Below are 24040 nucleotides of genomic sequence, written 5' to 3'. Positions count from 1 at the left end.
GCGTTTGCCCATCACAGCTAATCAAAATCCACAGCGACGCCGCTAAACAGGAAGTGAACTCATCTCTCGGGGAGGCTTTCACGTATCAAAACCAATCTCAATACTTGGACTCATGACCCAATTAGAAGGAGGCTCAAGAAATTTGGTGACTTTTAACCACTATGGGGGCGCTATAATCACAGGAAGTAAGCTCATATCTCAGCAATGCTTTCACGTATCAAAACCAAACTTGGTACATGGACTTGGGACTGCTTCCAGAGTACAGAAAATAAATTTGGTGACCTTTGACCACTATGGGGGCGCTATAATCACAGGAAGTGAGCTCCTATCTCAGCAACGTTTTGATGTATGAAGTCCAAACGTACAGGGACATGGTAGCTGATTGTGAGGACGTGCAAATAAAGTGGTGTCAAAGGAGCCGATATCTCAGCCATTCTTTATCCAATTGCCATCAAAGTTGCTGTGAGTGCTTGCTCATGCCATGGCAACACCATTCCTGCTAGTGCACTGCTTGGCCCCCTCATTGCTGCTTGCAGCTATATTCTTCACTAGTTCTTGCTTCTCAGATGTGCTGATTTGATGCTTTTCTTTGTCATGTACAATAGTAAACTGAATATTGTAATTTTTTTTTTCCTTTTGTCAGACAAAACAAGCATTTATATACATCACCTTGAGCTTTGGGAAATATAATGGCCATTGTTCACAACTTTAGGACATTATTTGACAAAACAATTGCTTGAATGAAAACTTAATCGAGAAAATAATAAGCAGATTGATCCATATTAAAAAATTTAATTAGGTTCAGTCCTAAATGTGTTTGCATTTCAACATGAACCAAAATGAATTACAATTTACATAATGCATGTGTTAGAGCAACAGAAACTTATATCTATTGAAGATTGTCAATCTTAGGCACTGAATGAGAGTATTGAATAATCAAATTATTATTAAGTTGTGCAACCACGAATGTGAAACATCTTTGAAAAAACACCAACCGTAGACCAAACCAGGAGTTATTGTAGGCCCAACACAAACAACACTTGGCAGCCTTTTGTTACGGTCTGCTACTGTTGGAAATATGCTGAACTGGCACAGATAGTTTGTTGGCTGTTAGCTGAATTGTATTAATCCAGGAACAAACAACAGCAACTTAATGACAGGGACTGCACAGAAATCTATGCAATAAATTATGTTTCATATGGATGCTTTCTTTGTAGCTACTTTGCTGTTAATGCAATGTTATTATCTCAAGGGAAAAGACTAACAGAGGGACAAAACATGTCTTCTAAAAAGTACACATCTAAGACATCTGGTCGTCATGTTTGCCTGTAAGTATCCTCTTTCTCCTCCTCCTCTAAAGGATAAACCAGGTCAAGGGCTTTCTCCAGCATGCCAGTCTTAAAATAGCTTGGTCTCTCACGCCTCCTACATGCAAAGGGCCCTGGGATATGGATTGTTAGCTAAGCAAAAGGCAACATTGGGAGAAGGCTATAATAATGGAAAGATTGACAGACTTACACATAGTATGTGCAGTCTGACTAATCCTGGCTGCCCTGGGGCCAACAAGGGTATGTGTGAGCTGAAGTGGTTTAACAGAGGTGGAGGAGGTGAACACATGTGCATCAGAGAACAACGAGCATGGCAGAGAGAGCGAGAGAAGCATGGGCACAGAGCAAACGAGTGCTGAACATTTGTGGTTTACAGGGAGCTGATGTTTAATCACATCACAAGACGTCCCAGTCCTCTTTGAGGGGATTCCCATGGCTCTTTTACAGCATCATCAGCAAACTTTAACAGCACATCAAGTCTAGCATGCATACACTCTCCCTGTTCCCCACTAGACACGATATGAGCACATTAGCTACATTGTTCTTTCACTTGACAATGCCTTTTTACATTAAGATGTTTGTTGGTGTTGGCCTCTATTGTGCTTGGCAAGTACAATGCAGGTATAAACAACCTTGATTATTGTTTTATGGGCTTTAACTAGGGGGTGTTAGACAAACAAAGAGTAGTTAGAAATCTTATATGCTATAGCCGACACATTAGAGGACTACAAGCTAATTTGATTAGTTAAGTCATACTAAGGCAGAGGCCAGGGTCGCTGCATTGTTGCCACACAAAGACTAATACATGCACTTAATTTGAGTGCATATAAAAAGGGATTTCCCTATGTCATTTAACTAAATACCCCCCAATAAGCATAACTTTTATATTCATTTAGAGTATTTATTTATATTGATGTGAAATCTGAATACTTGTCTTGAACCTTCCACTTGTCTTGACCATTAAAAGCACACCAGTAGTTGCAGCTGCTTGCCTTTACAGCAGAGTAATACTGTACGTGTCAGAGCAGAGCAGGGACACATGAAGGCAGAGGAAGAGAATGTTTGTTTACAGACTCGCACATGCATATATGTGGACACACAGACCATGTTTATCAGCCCTACTTTTCAAGAGAGCCGACATGTGACTGGGTAATGAAGACGGGGTGAGGCGAGGTGGAGTCAGCGGATGGAGAGAAGAGGGAGAGGGGAGGGAATGAAAGCAGCTAGTGTGTGTCTACTGTTAGCTATCTGCAAGAAATGAAAGCAGGGAGGGGGACAATCGGCATCCATCAGCAGACAAGGCTATAGGGACAGGGATGGATGTGGGTTTACCTGGCGCACTCTGTATGCGTGTTGAATAACATTGCTGAATATTTTACAAACCAGAAACTAAGCTGTGAGGTTTTTCGACTGACACATTAGATGGTTAAAGAGACAGATCAGAGAAGGGAGATAGAGTGGAGCGTCATGTGCAAAACTTCTCTGTGCTCCAGTTCAGCATGCAGTCTCTGTAGAGGTATATATATGAAAACCTCCCACTCAACTCCTATCTGTCTTCAGTCTGTAAGGTTCTCCTGTCTGTCTGTCCTAATGTAATCAGTCAGTTCAAAGACGCACAGAGAACAAAAGCAGAGCAGAGCAGGCCTGCCAGAGAGGGGCGGAGAGAAGCAGCAGCTTTTACCGTAAGCCATGAGTCACTTCAGCCCACAGTACTGGACCTCTGCCATGCTCGCTCTCTCCTTCTTTCTTTCTTTCTTTCCTTCCTTCTCACTCAGTCTTTCTATCAGTGCCAGGTCAGGCCCACTGAGGCGCCCAGCCAACTAGCTTGCTCCATATGGCTCCTCCTCCAAAAACAAGAAATACTGTAGGGCTGGTCAGCAATGCTCAACGAAGAGTGGGAGGATGATGATGAGAGGGAAGAGGAGGAGAAAGAGAGGAGGACAGGATAAACATCTCATCGTCATGGAGATAGAGCAGCATTCAAACAGCATCAGAGGGTTTGGACAAAGCTCAGACATACTCATGGTAAAAAATTGTCTTCCTTCCCAGACAATGAAACATGCCAAGTGCCCTAAAAAGAATTCTAAACATCATCATCTTCAAAGAGCACTGTTACTTTATTAAGAAAGAATAGACCTTTACCTCTTGGAAATACATAAGAACCTGGTTTACTGTGGAAGGATCACACCCCACACACACACACACACACACACACACACACACACACACACACACACACACACACACACACACACACACACACACACACACACACACACACACACACACACACACACACACACACACACACACACACAAAACACACCTGTGTTTACTTTCCATCATCTACCCCTGTATTCCTCTATCCCTATTTCTAATTCCCAGCCAGAGTCAAAATAAACAGTAGCACCTGTGATGAAAGTGCATTCGCACTGCTCTACAGGTACACCACGCTGTAACAATCACAGTGCCATACAAAAAGTAGATAAAGCCACTGTCATTCAAAAATGCCAATGACAGTATATGCAAAACACGACTACTACTGGGCGTAGCTGATAAAAGTCTAATAGCTGTCAGGATGGGTTGTAAAAAAGAACAACATCACATGTACAAATATAACCTATGTGAGGCTTTTGTTATCTGGCTGTAAGAAAATGCTGGTTAAAGTTTGTAGTGTGAGTTAACGAAACGTACATGACAATAAAAGGGCACAGTTTTCCTAGCTTAAAACTACCCAATTTGCTACTGAATTCCACTCACCACTCTCAGTAAAGGTAACGTCACATAACAAATGAAAGTGATTCACAACACCCTTCAACTCTCTTACAGCAACCCCTTTTGCCACATGTAAAGAAACACTTTTCCAATATGCATTAATTGCATTCCCCTTTAAAACCGATTGCAAAAAAAAAAAAATGGAGTAAGAGATAGGGACTCGCCAACAGAGTGTCTCGGCTGACCTGTAGGCAGGCTGGCTGTGGAGGAAGAGGAGCAGGAGGGAGAGGAGTGTATGGCTACTGCTGCTGCCGGTTCAGTAGTGGCCGGACGTCCCGTTGTGGTGAGAGGCAGAGTCCCGGAGGGCAAAGGCTGGCCCCTCTTCAACAGCTGTTTGTGCTCCTGCTGGCGGAAGCGTGGGGGCACCTCTCTTGGCGGGTAGCGCTGCTGGAGCAGAGTCTGGGGCTGCTGTGCTGTCTGCGGCTGACATCCAGAGGGGGCGCGCTTGCCATTGCCACTGCTATGGGGTACAGATGGGACGGCACTGGGGTTGACAGGGGGAAGAGGGGTGGGGTCGAGCTTGGCAGATTCTGGCACTGTGAAGATGGGAGGGTGGTGGGGGACAGGTAACAAGAAAGCAGAAATGCAGGGATGAGGAGGAGCAGTAGTTGAGCGCACTAGCTCCAAAACAATTCTTGACTGATAACAAAAACTTAACTGATTGTATATTTTCATTGTTCATTAGATTTTAAAAAGCAAAAAAAAAACATCCCAAAAAAATAGATTACTGTTAGTTGCTGACCTAGCACATATTAAAAAAAAAAATCATCAGTATAGCTCAAGTTTTTTCTGGAAAGCTGCTGTGGCTAAGCATTTTCTCCACTGCCTATTTTTAAAGCCATGGTCACTTTTGGATTGGGGGCATAACGTTAAATTCAGAAAGGCAAATGAGGAGAAATGCACAAGATTAGCTGACTCTCCTGGCTGGCTGAAGCTGGATGCTAGGCAGTGGTCAGTCTAAAATATGGCTGCTCTTTGGAGAACCAAAGAACTGTAATACATCTTTAGTCTTTAGGGATGCCAAGAAACACAACTCTTACAGTCTGCCTTGGTACCTAGTCACAGATTGGAAGTGACGAAGAGGTCAAGTACCAGATAGGACTGCCAGACCTATCTCCACAGCGCTGTGGAGTAAGGGCTACACCACAGATGCATTCTAGGAGGAAAAAACACTCTGGGTTGATTGCATTTTTTATTTTTTTTTAAACCAGTCACAAAGTAAATGCAAGATAAAGATTCTTTGTAATTCTTTACAATCATTCACCGAAATAACCAAGCGGGACTACCTTATTGCACAATTCAAATTCTCAGCAAAACCTATTTTCAGCTGAAAATGTTAGCTTGCTAGGTCGGAGGATGTTCTTGTTGTTTCCTGTAGCGAAGGGATTTTGACACACAGCAGCAGGGAAGGGGCAAAGCCTGACATCCGGTTCTTCGCCAGATATCCGGCATGTCAGGCTTATCCTGGCAATGTACTTCCGTTGATCCAGACTAAAAAACAGATAATGGACTTATATCTGCCTGCTGCATTATTGTGGGCTATTGTCTCCATCAGGACAGTACTTTAAAGAGCTCTCAGCAGTGTTTCCTCTATATTGATTTTATTGTGGCGGTGCACCATGGCAAAATTTCTTCCGCCACGCTATCAGAAATAGGGCAGACGCACAATAGTCGCGGTTGCCTTTTAAATGATCCTGCCGACATAATGCACCCCGTTGGCTGCCGCTAACATTGCAATTTAACAACAAGTACAACTATTCAGAGGTTATTGGGCCTGTCCGAGTAGACTATTAAACGACCAGCTCCACCAAAAACGTCACCGCGGAGATGGCTTTGAAATGGCTAACATTACAAGAAACATAAACAGGCTAGCTAGCTAACTGTTATCGATCTCACGACGTGACTTTTTGCCCGAAGACAGCGTTGTGACGAGTAAAACGGGAGACTAGAAAAAGGCGTTCAGGTAGTGTGTTGTTAGGATGGCTACAGTAAAAAGGCAGGCACACACACACACACACATGTGTCAGTTCAAAGACACACAGAGAGCAAAAGCAGAGCAGGCCTGCCAGAGAGGAACAGAAAGTTACAACACGCAGCACATGCACCTGACTGGGAAAGATACCGCTATGCTTGTTACTGTAAGTAGGCAACAATAAAACCTAAAAGTAAATGCGTATCAATACCCACTCACCTGTCTACAGGCATACACATGTAGGAAGCGATATATGCTGTTCGGACAGAACTGCCCCCACTGCTAAAAAAAAAAATCCTAAAAAAGGAAACATTATCTCAGCCCCATCAACATAAGCTATTTATGGTTTGTAGCAGGTTGAGGCCTCTGAAATGATCAGCTCTCAGTGTTCTACCAATGCTGTTGGTTATTAACTGCTCGTGCGGCTGCTGAAGCCAAGCGCTTGGGTCACACACTGATTTGGAGTCATGTTTCTGGCCACCTTGCAAATGTAGGTCTCTCTTTTAGCTCTGTTTTTAGTGACTACCTTTTTCAAAGAAAGCAGCTGCCTGCTGTGGCCGAAAATAATGGTATGAGAGCAGTTAGATTGAACACAGTGAAAACAGTAAAGTTGCAGGCCTGACAACTAACAATAAGCTGAAAATCGCCATAAAGCTCTGAAAAGCTGAAGGGACCTACAGATTCACGTAATAATTCTCTGTGGGTTCATCACCATGAGCGATGCCTCTCACATTATATATAATCATTTGATAAATTGTTATTCTAAAAATATTGACTATAGCTACTTTTAAGACAAGCTTGCAGACTGTAAACAAAACATTGCCAAAGAAAAGAAGCCAAAGCTGTTAAGTGTAAAGTCTTCAGCAGGCTAATATACTGTTGCTGAATGCGGACGTGCCGGGTTAGAGGTCACCACTAAGTCAAACAGGATGAGCAGCTCGGGGTCACAGAGCTGCTGCTGGGTGAGATGCATTATGGGACACAAAGCACACTGTATAATCGTCTCAGTACATTTCATTACATAATAGAATAAGCTGGTAAACTAGAATGTAAACAGGATGCAAAAAAATGTGTGTAAGACCTAAACATCAGCTGATCTGACATAATGTGCACCCAGACAAAAATGGTATTTGTGTTCTTGAAATAAAATACAGGAGGGGGAAAGGAGAAAAAAAAACAAACATGTCATGCAGCAACCAAAAGAAAAAGAAAATCTTTGTGTGGCCGTAATGAGTTATAAAGAGCAGTGCTTCACCATTGGCTGCCATCCCGAGTGTGTGCAGTGAAGCAATGAATAACTCGCACACATGCGGCCAGCCTGACACACAGAAACACAAAGAGTTATGTAATGCTGAGGCCCACACTGAGGGGAGAGGACAGGATGGTGTTGTGGAATATACATTCACACAGCCTTGTAAATACCGACAGACATGTTCACTCACATATTACAACCAATTACTTCTCTTCCTCATTTTTCTACGTATGTTTGTGTCTGTCATGCATGTGTGGGGGGTGGGGGTTTTCTCTGTAATTTTTGCCCCCAGTACCGCAAACCCTCTGTAGGCTACAACCACCGTCAGCATGGTCTGATCCAGTTTGACCCGCATCTGTCTGTGTGTCTCCCTCTCCCTGCAGCTCAGGAATCAGGGGGGGAAGCTCGAGAGCTGCAGCTCGCCTCTCATCGGATTTCTCTACATCTGCTCCATTTCCTCTCCTATCTTGTGCTTCATCCCTGCCCACCTTCCCGTGCTCGCCTCTCACTTTCTCCTTCATTCACTGTGATCTACTATTATCCTCTCATCATTATTACACAATTAGAGACGGCAGATAATTCCCAGACAATTGTCCCCGCTGATTTTAAAAGGTGATTTCCTCTTAAAAACAGAGGACTTTGTGGATGTGCCACAATATATAATAATGGTTATGAAGGCGATCGTTATACAGTTGGGACTCTCTGATGTGTGAAGTAAATTCTTCTGGAAGCTGGGAGAAGGGGGAAGCTGGCTAGCTGCTCTGCCGGCCAATCAGAGGAGGGAGAGCGAAAGAGAGAGCTGACATACAGAAGGAAGAGGAGGAAGAGCAGGGAGGTTAAGTGATGAAGAGAATGATGTGTATGTATGTGTGTGTGTGTGTGTGTGTGTGTGTGTGTAAGACAGTCTCCACCCCCTTGCATGCTCCACTGTGAACTCGAGCCTCACTGCAATATCATGAAAATCACAGACTGAATCTGGTTAGGAAGGGGATCAGGAGACAAAAACAAACAAGTAAATACCTCTGACATCAACAAGGTGTGGCTTATTAAGCACAAGTCTCACAAGGCAGTGCTTTGCAGGAAAAAGTGAAATAGAGTAATAAGAGATCTGAGTCACTTGCTCTAACAGCCTATTTGCAAAAACACTCAGCTCAGCTGTGCGAGTGCACAGGAGAATTCCCAGTTCATCAAAGATGCACATCAAACCGTGGCCTTGGGGCTGTGTGCTCTTCACGCAGAGGAAGACATCCCATTTTCCACTTTAAAAAGGGGTCTTAATTTTCTGAGAGGAAAAATGATAGCATGCTTGCTTGACTGTTTAAGACCTAGAGGTTGGGGGGAGGTTGTCTGGGAAGAAAGAGAGTTGAAGGTAGGTGGAAAAAAGGACAGGGCCCTTATAAGAAGAAAAACAGGCCGCATGACCTTGAAGATAAAGGATTCTTCTGTGTGTGAGCTTTATAAGTGGAGGGCCATAGATAGCAACTGTTCAGGACCCACAAGAGAACTGTATACTTTCATAGGTAGACCAGCCAATGCAAGTATAACTTAAAAGCAGTGAAGTGGGGTCCTTGGCACTCTGTGAAAAGTTTTCAGATTCATTATAAAAATGTGTATTTATTTTCTTACAGAAGACTTTATAGTTCACAAAAAATAATTTCATTTTAGGGGGTCTCCAGGTGTATTCTCTATCTTGTAAGGGGTCCTTGGTTGAAAAATTATTGAGAACCTCTGATTTAAAGTCCCAGTTATACTCCGTTCAGTCAGATTCCATGCATGCTGTAAAACAATCACAGCAACAATTTCACAAAAGAAGGCCGTGCTACTGCTTAGCCAGGGATTTGTCTAAACAAAAGGTGCTGTTCATATGAACTTTGTTAAGCATTTCAACATTTTCAAGTGAGGAGGCATTTTCTTCTTGCTGAGAACATTAAATATTGTGCAGAGACCATGCCATTTAACAACTGATACTGGCACAGCTTCAAATGTGGACCTGAGTAAAAGTGCTTGGGAGATGGATCACTGCCGATTCCAATATTATCTGTGCAAGTCTACTTACAGGTTTAATAATAGCACCATGCTGTCTCTGCTTTCCATTCATCGAAGTGGATCGCCTTGTTCTTAGGGAGAGTATACACAGATACGCATGCAAAAGTTCAGTTTGTTAGTGATAATAAGCTTTCTGTGGCTGAGCTTTTAATCAGCCAAGTTATGGCCTGAATGAAGCTTTTACACACTAGCCAAAGAACATTCTCTAAACTGGGTTGATGTGTCAGTAGGATGCATGCCTCTATTCAAACAGGCAGGTTGGCTGGCTTCTAAAAACCAACAGTCTATCATTTCATAGACATGGCAGCACAGTCACAAATTCTGTATAATGGGTGCGACAGAATAAAGTTCAACAAAGAAAAAAATTTGAAGGAATCTGGGAGGATGCAGATTTGGTTAACCACACTAAATGAAAACTCATACATAAACATAAAAAATGATCATTTCTGGGCGCCCAGATAGCTCAGTTGGTAGAGCATGCTGAATGTCATTCCCCCTCTCTCTCCCCTTTCATGTCTTCAGCTGTCCTGTCAAAAATAAAAGGCTGAAAATGCCCAACAAAAATTATCTTTAAAAAAAAAAAAAATTTTCTCTTTGTTAAAAAGCCCCTTTCATCCATGTGTATTCAAGTTTGACAAATTCTCTATGATACATGCCTTCTCTGTAGCCACTGTATTTCAAGTGTATTGTAGATCTGGTGTTGCTGCCAAAGTGTCATAGTACACTACTCTAATTGAAGCAAAAGGGAAACATGGGAATTACTAGATCCTTTTCAGATGTCTATTAAAGAGGAGGCAGCAGAAAGAGTATCAACGAATCATGAGCGAGGAAGGGAGGCGTGTCTTTAGGGTTCTCCATCTCTTTCCTCCTGTGGGCTTTAAAATGTGAGCAGCGAGCCACACAAGAGAGAAGATTTAAGGGCTTAATTAGAAGTGAATAAATATGACACTGTAGTTAAGAGGGAAACCCCTACCTCGCTGCATCACATTCAACACAGACAAAATGCTATTTAAAAGCACTTGGTGTCTGACAGCACAGTGTGAAGAGCATAAGGCTACATAGTTCAGAACATTTATCAAATGGTAACTAGATTTCTGAATGGTGCAACATACTCGCACACGGTACACCTGAGCTGTATAATATACTGTAAGTCATCATCACCAGTTACTCATATCAGCGACAATCACTCTCGTCTTTAAGGTGCTTCTAGCCAGAGCTATTCTCAACATGCAGAAACATCACCATGAGAGCCGCATGACAGATTAGAGAAGGGTTGCCTGTATGCTCGCTGCTCTCAGAAGACAGGTGGAAGACAGACAGAGAGAGCGAGCTTCCCTGGACTCATCACTCCCCTATCCCTGGCCTTTTGTGCCAACAGCTGCAAGCTGACCAGATTCCACTGTCTGTTATGATTTAGAGGAATTGATGGGTGAAAGAGAGTTGAACGTCCTGTCCTCCTGACCTGGGCAGCAACCGCTGGGAAAACAATTCACTGAAGAATGATTGAGACTGCAATATTTCCTTCATACAGAAACTGCAAGAGGCTGCAATTATCACACACATTGTATTATACAAGATACCTGGTAGATTAAATATTCGGTTTTATTCAAACGTAGCAATTTCTAAGTAGGAATATCTTTTTGACCTTTTTCTAAAATATATTTTAGACAGTTTTTGTATAACCACAGATTTGCCCTGTGCAACCTAACTTCTCAATGCAATAACCAATATATCACAGCTGCCTAAAAAGCCAGCTCCAGAATAACACCCTTTAATTTACAACTTCTAACATCGCTTAACGTAATACAAACACACATTTCTGACCCACTAACATTCATGTTTCGTAAAAAGAGAAAATAGACTGTTCATCATTCAGAAGCACTAGACTAACTTAACTCTTTAACATCTGTGTGGCCACATTACACTGTGTCCTGAAAAGACATTTGATGACAAAAAGCTCATATGCACAATATATAGAGTAACACTTGTTAACAGCCGTTACCCCTGTTGCTCTTTAAACAGTGGTTTATCATCGCCATTGCTGCATCCATTTAAGCTGTGCTCATAAGACATGTAGTAGAGGCAGTGACGATGACAAGCGGCACACTGGCATAAATTCCCCCCTGATCACACCGCAATTTATGACTCTCCAACACAAAGCGCTGGGCGTAATTAAGCGAATGTGAAAAGGCAAATTAATCGGTTATGAAATTACTGCTTTATAATAATGTTATCTTCTATTGCGCTATGTAAATGTGCGCCTTGAGATGTATGTATGTTGTGCCCTATCTTATAGTGATAAAAACGCATAGCATGAACAGAAACACAATAGCTAATTATCCCTTAGAAATTAACTCTAGTACAGCTTGTTGGTGGCTGAAGGCTTCTGCTGTGGCACGATACGTAGCTATGATGGGGCCAATAATTATTACTGTTACACTCATCTATCTGGTATTTTCTTGAGGATGGCTGGCCAGTGGCACTACACAGGAACTGACAACTTGCGTGGCGCACACACACAGATCAAGGTTTGGCTCTCCTGTGACGTTGATCTATACTCTGATACAGTGGTGAAAATGGGTAAACAAAAGCTACATGAATGCTACTAGCCTTTATTTTAATGCAGGTTTTAAGTTCAAACATATTTATGTATCAGAAGATGTACACTACATGTTATGTTAAGATATTCACACATGTATATTTTAGGGTGCTTTTATAATACCGGCTTTTTATACCATACATGAAGCAAGTATGAGCATGAGGTTACATGGACCGGCAGGTTGATTGGACAGTTTTGGCGACATCATCAGCTCTACATGGACTCATAGGGAGAAATTAAATTCTGGTAACTGACAGGAAGTCACGCTGCCTTTTACTATGCCTTAAGTGTTTATTTATCTGCTCTGCTGTCACAAACAGCACACAAAGAAAGGAACTGATTTTGTGTTCAGACTGCTACTTGACCTCATTTTACAAATAATGAGGAACATAAAGAAAAGAGGTCGGGAAAGAGGATATTTTATGCTTTATTACAGGGGGAAGGTTACTAATGGCGTTTTTCCATTACATGGTATCTGCTCGACTCGCCTCGACTCTACTCGCTTCGACACACTGTGCGTCCGTTTTCCATTGCAGATTTTAGTACCGCCTCAGCGTGGCTGGTCGTCTTATATGCCAGCTCGACGCAAACACCAGCCCAAGTATAAACATCAGGCCACTTGAGCTTGTTTTACAGTTCTGTGGAGGCTCCACGCAGAGCTTTCGCCGTAGCCTATGCAAGTGGCCTAATGTTTATACTTGTGCGCTGGTGCGTGCGTCGAGCCGGCCATGTGTGTGTGTCCGTAGGCTATGGCGAAAGCTCTGCCTGGAGCCTCCGCAGAACTGTAAAACAAGCGGCGCCGCAGTAAACTGCCGTGACCTAATGCGACACACACACAGAGAACGTGGAAGGTGTGTTGTTGTTTTTGCCACAGCCAGAACACACATTTTGTTTCAAAAGAAGCTGGAGGCAGCAAAAAAAAAAAAAACACAGCTGGCTAAACGATTTAAAAATAGCGGGTTTGTTCAGGACACCCCCCTCTGTCGCTTTCACGTCACCTTTTGGTATCGGCTCAGCTCGCTTGGAACCTCGACTGAGGTGGTACTAAAAAAAGTACCTGTTAGCAGGTACCAGGTACTTTTTTTCGTAATGGAAAACCAAAAAAGGCGAGTAGAGTCGAGGCGAGTCGAGCAGGTACCACGTAATGGAAAAGCGCCATATGTGGTCACTATGTATCACTAACTTCTAATGAAGAAGTGGCAAAAAACAAAGAGTAGGACACAAGTTCAACATGCTGTTACAATGGTTGCCAAATAATTTGCATAAATATATACATCAGCTCAGCTTGGAAGCAGACAGAGACCCTCCTTTTCAGGCAGTCTTGGTCTTGTTGACTAGTTCTCACCAGAGTTCAACAGACAGCTTTCACACCATCCCAAAAGAACCATACTAACCAGGCAAACACACCAGGTTAGGTGTGAAAGCACCCTCATAGGTATTTTGGTATTTGGAGATGAATGCTACGTTTGCTAATGAAATTCATAACATTCTCAGTGTGGGTTAGTAAGGCAAAGGGGTCTGTGTAGTATTTGTGAGTAGCAATGGAAAACCATATGTGTGTGTTTGCACAAGCACACAATGTACATATGCTGCTGGTGTTTGCCTGTCATATAAGGGGACTGGTAGAATGACAGTGTGTGCCTGTGTGTATTTGTCTGAGAAGTGAGCCAGTTGACGTTCTCTTCAAATGGCCCCCTCAGCTGTGTCGGCAAACAGGAAACTGACATGCATTCTCAGTTTCACATAGCTCCGTCTGTTTCTTTTGCTCTCGCATGCCCTTTTCCAGCTCTCTCAAATCAACCAAAGGCACTGTGTTTTAACAGCTGCCACTCTACACTTTGCACAAATGTAACTACTACAATTAATTTCATCTCTTTGCTTAGAGCCCACTTTCTTCTGCTCCCTCCTGCTGGTCCCAGAGTGGGTCTCTCTTCTTGACTAGACAGAAGGTGGTGTAGTGTTACTATGGTGCTTGTGGTCTTCCTGGAGATCTCCTGTATATAGATGCCTGTTTATTCAGCCTACACGCTAGCCTTGTTCTCCTAATTAGCTCCCAGTGTACCCTTCATTAGTATCAGATACAATCTGCCTCTCTTAGTCACTCATAATGTAAAAAGATTTTGTTGTGAATTAGCCACTATACTATTAAAGAATTCATTAAAAATAAAATAATATCTCTGGCATCACAATATGTATACATATTTTTTGATTTGAAATGAGCTCTAGATCTAAAGAAGTTGCTCTGTATCTCTGTGGAATTTATTTGTGGTGAAACAATAATAGACATTTTTTCAATTGAATCAACTAATTGATAAGTTGAAAAAATCCAATGATTTATCGTCAAATAGGATTTTCTTTGGTCAAGAACAGTCCTACAATAAACTAACCAAAGTGTCACCGTCACATGGCCGAAGAGGATTTATATGAGCATATCGTACACATATGTACAATATGCTAAAAAGTCATATGTGACATTTAAAGGGGTGAAGATTGCAGTAAAATGAGGTCACGGCATGTTGCTGTTATGAGCAGCAGCCACGAAAATAACTGTGCAAATCACAGCCTAGTTTGAAGATGGGGAGAAAGCCTAGTATGTATGTATGTATGTATGTATGTATACATACATATATATATATATATATATATATAGATACATATATATATATATATACACATATATATATATATATATATATACTCTACTACATATATATGATAGATATATATATATATATATATATATATATATATATATATATATATATCACTCTATATCATACACATATATATATATATATATATACACATATATATATATATATATACTCTATATCTACTATATATATATATATATATATATATATATATATATACACATATATATATATATATATATATATATATATATATATATATATATATATATATATATATATATATATATATATATATATATACACACACACACACACACACTATATATACTATACTACTATATATCAGCTGTTTGGAAATTCTTCAGCGTGTGTGCAGAAGATAACAAGTTTGCAATATGCAACACCTGCAAGGAAAGAGTAGGGCGTGGAGGGACGACACCAAAAACCAAAATCACATTTTTTTTTTTTTGGATATTGGATGTGAAAAGAAGGAAATGGTTCTAACATTGCACTTTAGTTGTGTGTGAATTTCCCACACCAGGAGTAATTTATATAGTTCTATTTTATAGTGATCCATTATCTGTTCAAAAAATGTTCTATGTTCTGTGCAAAATGTTCTATTAAAGAAAAGATAAAAAATAAATATTTGTGTGTGCTGTAAAGTGGTTAGAAAAAATGAAATCGGAATCGGCTAAAATCGGTATTGGCTGGCCTAACTCAAAGAAAATCGGAATCGGCCTAGAAAATTGTAATCGGTGCATCTCTAATAGTAACACAGCCAACCAGCCAGATCACATTCAAACTGTAAGGGGCTATAAGTGACTCAGGAAAGAGGAATAAGGGGTGGGAGGGGGCACCTCTGTGACATTACAGCCTCATTAACTCATCCTTCAGGGAGAGATGGGTGGTCAAGGCACTGACCCTTGACGATAGAGAGTTCACAGTTGTATGAACCCATAAGAGGAGAACTTACTTCTTTCTACTGATCTAAATTCACACAAACACATTTGTCTGAACTCAGCTTTGGGCACAAAGACACTAACACTGTAATTAGGTGTCCATTCTCTTGCTGCCAAAGTCTGCCAGAAGCTCTAATCAGATTTCACCCTGCCCATTCCTTGCGAAACATTAAGTCCCTCTCCCATCTGCCGGCTCATCTCTACCAGGAGATCTGCTCCTGGGCTAACTGACTGTCCAACACTGTCTACCCGCCTCTCTCTGGTCATTAAGAGCACTGGCTTAGAGAGACAAAGTGAAGAGTGGGTCTGCAGCTGCCACAGAGCAGGAGTTCAAAACCTGCAAGCTAAGCACACTTTTCCCTTCAGAAGTCACCTTCCAATCAACTTTATTCATGTCTTTTTTTTAACATTTCCTTACTCTACTGAGATTTCTCCTCACCTCTACCCTCCTAGGCATGCCTGAGGAGCCCACAGGGAGGCCCGAGGAGCAGCTGCACCATCCCTATGCTCCTTATTAGTTTTGTATGGGCACCTGGCCTCCATTTTGGCTCAGGTAGTATGGACCACCTGGCTGCTGCTAATGTTTTCAGTTAAAGATGTTTGAATATAATAAAAGCTAATGCTTCATTTCCAAAATTACAAAGCAGTGAACAGAGAGCAAATTGAGGCTCAGAGGCAAAAAAGCAATCCCGCACAAGAGTTATCCATCTAATTAGGAGGATACACAATTTAACACACCCACACAATAAGTCTCCCTACTGTTTGAAAACATTGTATCACAAACTCATTGCAAGGATCATGGCAGACAAACCTGGCAAAATGTTGCCTGCACAGAGAAACTTTGTGTTATCACATGTGCAGCATGTTGTAACACAAAGCAAAGGGAGATTCACATTTGCGGGCAAATAAAGTAAGTTAAGTAAATTAAATTTGAGCTACCTATTTTATATGTGTGGCAGAATACACTAAATACATAAAGTTGAATTCAATAAGTCACAAGAACTCACCTTTGGTTATCTGTTCTGTGGCCTGAAAAAGAGAAAGAACTCATTAGCAATAAAAAAGAAGACTCAGAATAACTTATGATGAAGCAATAACCATCTTTTATAAGTGAAAATTGTGGGCCTAAATGTTAATGTGCCATCAACATCTGAGTCAAATCGGCTGGCTCTCCAGCTGCATGACAGTGCTGGAGCAACTAGCCAGGGCAATCGGAACAAAATGTTCAGGGGCTGGTTCTGCTCATCTATTGAAATGCTAAAAGGTTCATGTTCATTCGTGCTGCTCTATTGGGGGTGAGCGGGTTCATTGCTCTTGTGGCTAGAGTCGGAGTAAAATAGAGAACACAAATGCTCCTCTTATACATTAAGAAACCTAAACATTTTTTCACCCGCACTGACAAGAAGCATCAAGGATACATGAAATGTATTACAGAGAACAGCAGGTAAAAACTGAAAACAGATGACCCACTAAAGGAACAAGTGAAGAGGAGGGGTAGAGGTGGGGGGCTGCAGGGTAAAGACTACATAATGTTCTGGTTAATGCTCCCTGTGGAAACACACATGACAAATTGCATGTGCTCAATATGCATGTGATCAATGTGATGTAACTTCAGCAAAAACACCTGAGCATACTGGAGACCTGTGCTTTGTTGTGCACCACCTAACATTTAAAATAATACAAAAGGTTTTTACCCTCAACATCTTTGTATGAGATTTGTTGAGAAAAAAGGAAGTGGAGGCATTTCTTTTCATTGCTGGGGGATACACGGGGCCTTATAGTATCTTACCATGTTGGTTTTGATTAAACGGTAGGCAGAGGCAATTAAAGCTAAAAGACAAGTGTATTTGTTTCAAATGAGTGGGCCTGCCACAAGCTTACCCTTTTCTGAGCAGCTTCTTTCTTTTTCTTCTCTTCTTGCTTTTTCTTTTTCTTATCTTCCATCAAATGGTTCTCTTCTCGTGTTTTTTGCTTCTTCTCACAGCTTAAAATACAAAAAGAGAGAGATGGACATTGTTTTATCCCAATCACCAACTGAGAAAGGTACTGTGCCTTGGCATGTGAACACCTGCAAAAGTGATTTATTTTCAATTACTAAGCTGCATTATTCAATTGTTGCAGTGGTGGCCAATGAGATGAGGCCCCCGTTCTTAGAACTAATATGTGGGCAGACCATAGAAAAACAATACATGCCAGTATTCTGGGTCGTAGACAACTTTATGCCCACCATCATGTGGACAAAGTCTCAACACTGACCTGGTAAGAGCGTACACCTTCTCTACCCAGTCCTGAGACAAAAAGTGTCCACAACAGACAGACACACACCATTCTAGCTGAAAACCACCTGACAATGCCCTGTAATTGCATGTGCATGTAGCTGAGAGCTTTATCTATCCTAATCCTCTACTCAAAAAAAAAAAAAAAAATAAAAAGCTGGAAGCTGGTTTTTTTTAAGGACTGAGAGAAGAGGAACTAGCCTGGAAAAATACATACATTGGAATCAAGTTCCTTAAACCTTAAATGGGAAATTAAAACCATCAGCCTTTTCTCCTGCCATGCCTATGCTGCGGCTGGCAACAGCGGTGTGTGCCATTGCCTAGCAACAAGCGCTCCCCGAGGCCCTGGTGAGCAGTCAGGTGGAGACAGACAGCGCCCTTAAGCTCTGGGCTGAAATCTGTTTGATTGTGGATGTTCAATAATGGAATTGGAAATACAAGAAGAAAGTTGAACTTGGACAAGCATAAAAAAAAAAATTAAAAAAAAACACAAATCTGAGATTATAATTGAGAAATTGAGTCAGGGCTTGGAGCATGGCAGCGACGGTTCAAGAGACGGTTTTGAATATCCAAAAACAAACAAAAGAAAAGTATTTCCTGTTCCCTGTCTTGACTTTTCTTTCTTGACCATAATGGCAAATGTAATACATTCAACCAAGAATATGAAAGGGCCATTTATAAAATGTTACTGTGGTGGTGATAAAATAATTCATCCAAGCAGCACTGATTTAGCTTGGTTATGATGAAACATTGTTTTTTTTCCTGACAACAATAGAGTTGGAAACAGTAATTCACTGTTGTTTTCTGTATGGCTGAAAGGAGCTACTATGAATGGTACGAAAAAGGTATGCAGGGATAAAATACAAAGGGCTGTGACTGGTTTAAAATTTGAAAGTAGTCAACATGTGTCAGTGCAGTGCAGTTTCCTCCATCCTTGTACGTGAATATGTCAGACGACATTGATGTATTTTTATTAGACCCTGTGAGTATTGATTTTACACGTGTAAGATTTAGGTTTAGAATTGTAATGGTGCATAGTCACTGCACATTAGAGTTCATTCTGCTACTACATTTGTAACTGAATTGAAGGTTTACAGTAATGTGTGATTCATTCTTGATTTCTTGCACCATGATCTACCTAAACTGTTGAGTGTGCAGACAAGTTTTTCCAAGCTGATCTTGCAGCTGCTGCTGCCACCATCTCCCAGAGGCCACAGTCACCTCTGCTCTCAGACTGAGTGGCGAGCAAACAGGTGACAAAGGATCCCAACGGGGAAGCCTCTTGTTCGCAAAGATCAGACCCCACAATATTTCTTCATCTGTTCTTTATATCGTTTTTAACGCTGAAGTAACATGTGGAGAAACTGTTAGTAATTAAGGAATCTAACTAGAGAACTGCTATTATTACATTTGTTTGAGGGAAACCAGTGCATTCTGCTTTCTGAGTACATTGCGCTACACTGTTAGAAAGTGTGTCTTTGCATTGCATCATTTCAAATGGCCAATCAGTGATGTGCAAGAAAGAAGTGTAAGAAAGACATAAACAACTAAATAATTAAATAGGCAACTGGAAACCACCCACAAAACCTGTGCAAGTGCATCTCTAAATGACAATGTTGAAGATGAAGTGTACCCAGCTATTGGCTATATTAAAACAAATGTTTTAATATATTTTTGGTAGACATACTGTACTTTAAATGTGATTTACTTGGTGTCAAAACAACCATGGCTGTTCTGAATTAACTGTACACCAATTGGAGTTCAGCTCAACAACAAAGTCATCTATTAGTGTTAACAGATCCAAAAAAAACAAATCAACCAAACTGCAAAAACAAACAAACAAAAAACAACCTGTGACTAGTTATTTCAGCAAAGTTAAATGAACTAAATATTTGCCCAGCTTCTGATGTTTTCACGTCAATGACTGATTATTTGTTTTTATACAAACTTTTAAAAAATAGAAAATGCTATCAGTATTAACTGTAACAAACAGGCTAATGTTAGCAGGAGCTGAGAACTTAATTCAGCCAATCCTGCAGCACTCCAGGTCTGATAGTTTAAAAGAGCAGCACAACAATGAAAAGAAGCTCCTTGATAAATAGTGTCTTTATAACTGGACTGTTGACCAGCTTGCATGCATGAGATTAGGTTGTTGACACACCGCCCCCATACTCCTATCTACCAATTCACATCATACACACTTATTTTTACCCTCAAGAGGCTGGATACGGAACCTGCTGATGCAGCTGCCATGCTAAATATAGCGGGTGCTGCTCCTTTCAAAGGCATCAGTGGGGGGCTTGTGTCATGTAGGATCAGAGGATAAGAGAGATGCTCCAGTTAATGTGAGCTGCTGTAGGCCTCGGACCCAGATGAGGAGAGTGAGTGCCGAGCAAAGCGTCAAAATTATTTCAGTTTAGGAAACATTGGGTCCCCTGAGCAGGACAGAAAGAGTCTCTCTCAATGAGAGTTGCCGTGTCATTTCCAAACTGGCTTGGACAGCTGTGTGTCCCTTGGACTCTGTGTTGGCTGATGGTAAGAATGCAATAATGGCGCCTCCTGCCCATTTGGAAGCTGCAGCATCTCTGGAAATATAATGGCACTATGTGAATAGACATAACTTTAATTAAAAAAAATTGACACAGACTCCCCCATAGATAACTTTTGTAACTGAAAAGAATTCCAAGGAGCCCTTTTTATCAAATGTAGATAAGAACATGAATAATGATAACATAAAGGCCATTCTATAAATAAATAAAATCACACAGAGGAGGCTGCAAGACTGCAGTTTTCATTTGATGTTTACTCGTAGTAGCGGGCTGTGCTACATCATGAGCAGCCGTTTGTAGCAGGAAAGCACAGCTCGTGTGGATATGAAGGACGTAGGTCAATGAGCTCAGCTCTGTTGTGGAATTACACCCTCCTGTCAGAACAACAGGATTAAAGCTTGGTGTCCCTCTTAAAACCACACACTCATTCTGCTGACAAAGGAAGGCAAAAGGAAAAGAAAAAACGCAGTCAGACTGGGGAGAGACCAAGGACAGCCAATAAAAGCAAGTGTAAAATTGTTAGAAAATTGAGTGGAGTCTGAGAGGGAAGAAGAGTCGATGATCGCAAGGTGAATTGTGGACATGTAAATGCCGAGCTGCCCCACTTCGGAGCAATGAAGATGAGGGGGCTACGATTGATGGGGCTGGTTTGTGTATATATGTGAGAGATGGGGGAAGGGGTGCTAGACGGCAGTCGCTGGGCACAGAGCCAGGAATGCCATCGCTGCAAGCTAAACAAGAGCACGGAGAGCCCTTGGGAGAACGCTCGCTAGCAACCACAGCAGCAGCCGCCACAGCTATGGCAGAATGTGCAGCTCCCTCTGCAATCGCACTTGAGGGCAACACAGCTTTTTACTCCGAAAATATCTGATATGCCATAGTGTTCAGCAGGTTTTCAAATGCACAACCGCAAAAAAACACACCACGAAAACATAACAAAAAGTAAAAGGCCAAATTAGTGAGCATTACCTTTCAAATAATGTGACGATTTAAAAACTGCTGGGTATGCACTAACAAAGTCCTTGTGCTTTGCAAAGAGGATTGCACTCTCTAAAGTACTTGAAGCTATTCTCAGTGTGGTCATGTTAATGCTTTCTGACCTGAGCTAACGACAGAAAAAAAAGAAACTTATGCTGTAGTCCTGGCACTCTGAACAGGCCCTAAAATAACTTGTATGGACACACTCCAAAAGCACTGCCTCCAGTCCCAATGTCAGTTGTCTGCTTCAAAAGTAATGGGAACTCTTTCACAAGCCCGGTTGACAATTTATTGGTCCAGGTCAGAAAGAACAAAGAACTTCCCTAACAAATGTCTTTTTAAACTCTAACCACGTAGCTTTCTTACAGTTACCACATCCTCTTCATAATTTGAAAAAAAAAAAAAGCCTCTGTGTGGAGTAATAGCCTGTACTGTACGAAAGGGAGATCTCGCATAACTGAGCTGCAGTGAGACCAATCGTGTAGTGCAGATTTTTATTTCTGTAAAGGATGATAAGGAAAATGCTTTAGAGTAGCATTTTTCTAAAAAGAAATACTGCCAAGTGTCTGACACCCCAATACAAAAGCATAGGTGCACTGTTAACAGCTGTAAAGAACTAGGCCTAATCTGTACACAAATATAGCAACTACCTGTCCAGCATTCAAAAACAAAACACCGGATGAATGAAACTAGCATTCAAGCAAACTTACTTTAAAAAATGATCTAAACTATAAGACGGAAACATATTTCTTTAACAGCAATAAACTGTTTTTCTGCGTAATGAAAACTCATCATTTCCACTGAGGACTCCAGCTAAGCATCCCATCACTGACACCAAACAACCCGCCAAACCAAATGAAACAATCTGGCAAAATGCCCCTCGTCCCTCTAGTCCAGCACTAAGCAAAAAGCCATCAAGAGTTTTGAACTGAAAGTGAGGCTATGACCTAAGCCTTATAGTAATCACCATATTTAGTGGCCTGTTTTTGTTATCAAGCCCCCTTTGGTGCCTCTCTGTGAATACACACTGCCTCTTTCAGAGGCTTGGGGGCTGACGGGGGCCCCTGACCCGGCAGGGACAGCAAAGCCCCCACCCCTTTTCCTTTACTGCCACCATCTCTTCATCCCTTGCCAGGCCCAGACCCAAATTAGAGACTCTAACACATTAGTAAAACCAGCGGGCCTCAAAGCTTACGTCAGCCTGCCCTCGTATGCATCAGGGAGCTGGCATTCCCAGTCTGTACAGTCTGCTTTCTCCTTTAGGAGTGTGTGTCACAGAAGCTGCTGTAGCAGGAGCTACAACAGGAGGCGGGCAATGATGTTGTCTCTACTGTATGGTGAAGGGAAAATAGGAAGCAATGCATCATATCTCAAGGTTTGCTTTCAATGCTCAAACTATGGACTAACAAGATAGAGTTCCAATACATACAGTTTATAAAATATTACGCTGTTTCAATTTCAACAACCATCCCAAGGTTATGACAAGACAATGAAAGGCTCTAAAAGTGGTCTCTAATCTCAGCATTTTGTATTTCTGCATATAAAGTAGCCAGTGCAACATTTATTTCAAAGTTAAGGCCAGCAAACGACTAGCTATTCAACAAGAGAATGGCTGATTGGATAAGGATGCATGAGAAACAAATATTCTTAGTAAATGATATTGAAAGACAAGCCATATGTGGACATGAGTAAAGAAGGTATACTCAGCTTGCTAATGCGTTTACTGCCTGTCAGGTGATGCATGTTAGATACAGGCATCTCACTCTGCAGCACGGAGCATGTTATGTGAGAATGAGCTGCAAAAATATCCATGTCAACTCTACTCCTACACACCAGTGCAACAGCAAACGTTCAACCAACGTCTACAACGTACTACAAATACAACTCAACAAGCAATAACACAGGATGCCCTTGAATCATTAGAACTGTGAAGCAACTGTGCTGGTTAGGCCAATCAGCCCAGGTTACCACTGAAATTAAACCTACAAAATCCGTGCTAAGGTAAGTAACTCATGCACTGACTAAAAATAAGGACCTTTCTGCCACAGACAACTGCGATAACCACTCGCAGCGAAGAAAACATTGATGTCAAAGTGGGCTGGGCTGCAAACAATTTTCATTCCCTTTCCAGCTGCCATATTTAACTTTAAAATTACGCATATTTCCGAAAGTGGACAACAACAAAGTGCAAATCTGTCGTGCTAAGCGCCCAAAGGGATTAAACCCTACCATAAAGCGTTCAGGAGGTTCTCGTTGGCGGCGGAGCCTCTGCAGCCATTTTGTAGTAACTGACCGGAGCTCGAGCTCGAGACGGTTGAATCGGTGGTAACGGGGGGAGGGGGGAGGAGCTTCACCTTGCCACGTGACCTTCAATAACAAAACAAACTGATCCCACTTCCCAATGCTCCACCCCCGGCGTTTCCATGACAACTGCAGCCCCTCCATCACTCCCCTCTGTGCACTGATGCAGCTGTGTGACCTCGTGCACTCCCCTTCTTTACGATCATAGACGGTATAATATACAGTCTATGCTTACGATATAGGCCTATAGCTAAAGAAGAAAGTAAGCAAGTCAGCAAACTACGTGTGAAAAGTGAATTTTTCTACGGGGATAAATATAATATATAATAATAATAATATATAACAGCA

At 41.6% G+C, this 24040-nt stretch overlaps 1 protein-coding gene across 7 annotated transcripts in view; it reads right to left on the bottom strand.

The window, feature by feature from the left end:
- The window catches only part of tnrc6c1 (trinucleotide repeat containing adaptor 6C1), a 41680-nt gene extending 17876 nt beyond the window's left edge, over positions 1–23804 (bottom strand). For 2 of the 7 annotated variants that reach the window (XM_078268623.1, XM_078268622.1), the window contains exons 1-4: positions 23621–23803; positions 17470–17572; positions 16596–16617; positions 4289–4639 (exon numbers count right to left, since the gene is read on the bottom strand). In XM_078268623.1, the coding sequence (XP_078124749.1) occupies positions 4289–4639; positions 16596–16617; positions 17470–17532 (436 nt within the window). In that variant the 5' untranslated portion in view covers positions 17533–17572; positions 23621–23803. Of the gene's footprint in view, positions 1–3009; positions 3142–4288; positions 4640–16595; positions 16618–17469; positions 17573–23620 lie in introns of those variants that run through there. The other 5 variants (XM_078268621.1, XM_078268626.1, XM_078268624.1 and 2 more) reach the window with 4 other exon arrangements.
- Between the last annotated feature and the right edge of the window lie 236 nt (positions 23805–24040).

The sequence above is a fragment of the Sander vitreus genome, chromosome 15 (assembly GCF_031162955.1).
Source record: "Sander vitreus isolate 19-12246 chromosome 15, sanVit1, whole genome shotgun sequence".
NCBI lineage: Eukaryota > Metazoa > Chordata > Actinopteri > Perciformes > Percidae > Sander > Sander vitreus.
Note: the sequence above shows the minus strand (reverse complement) of the source record. Positions and strands in the feature narration are given on the sequence as shown.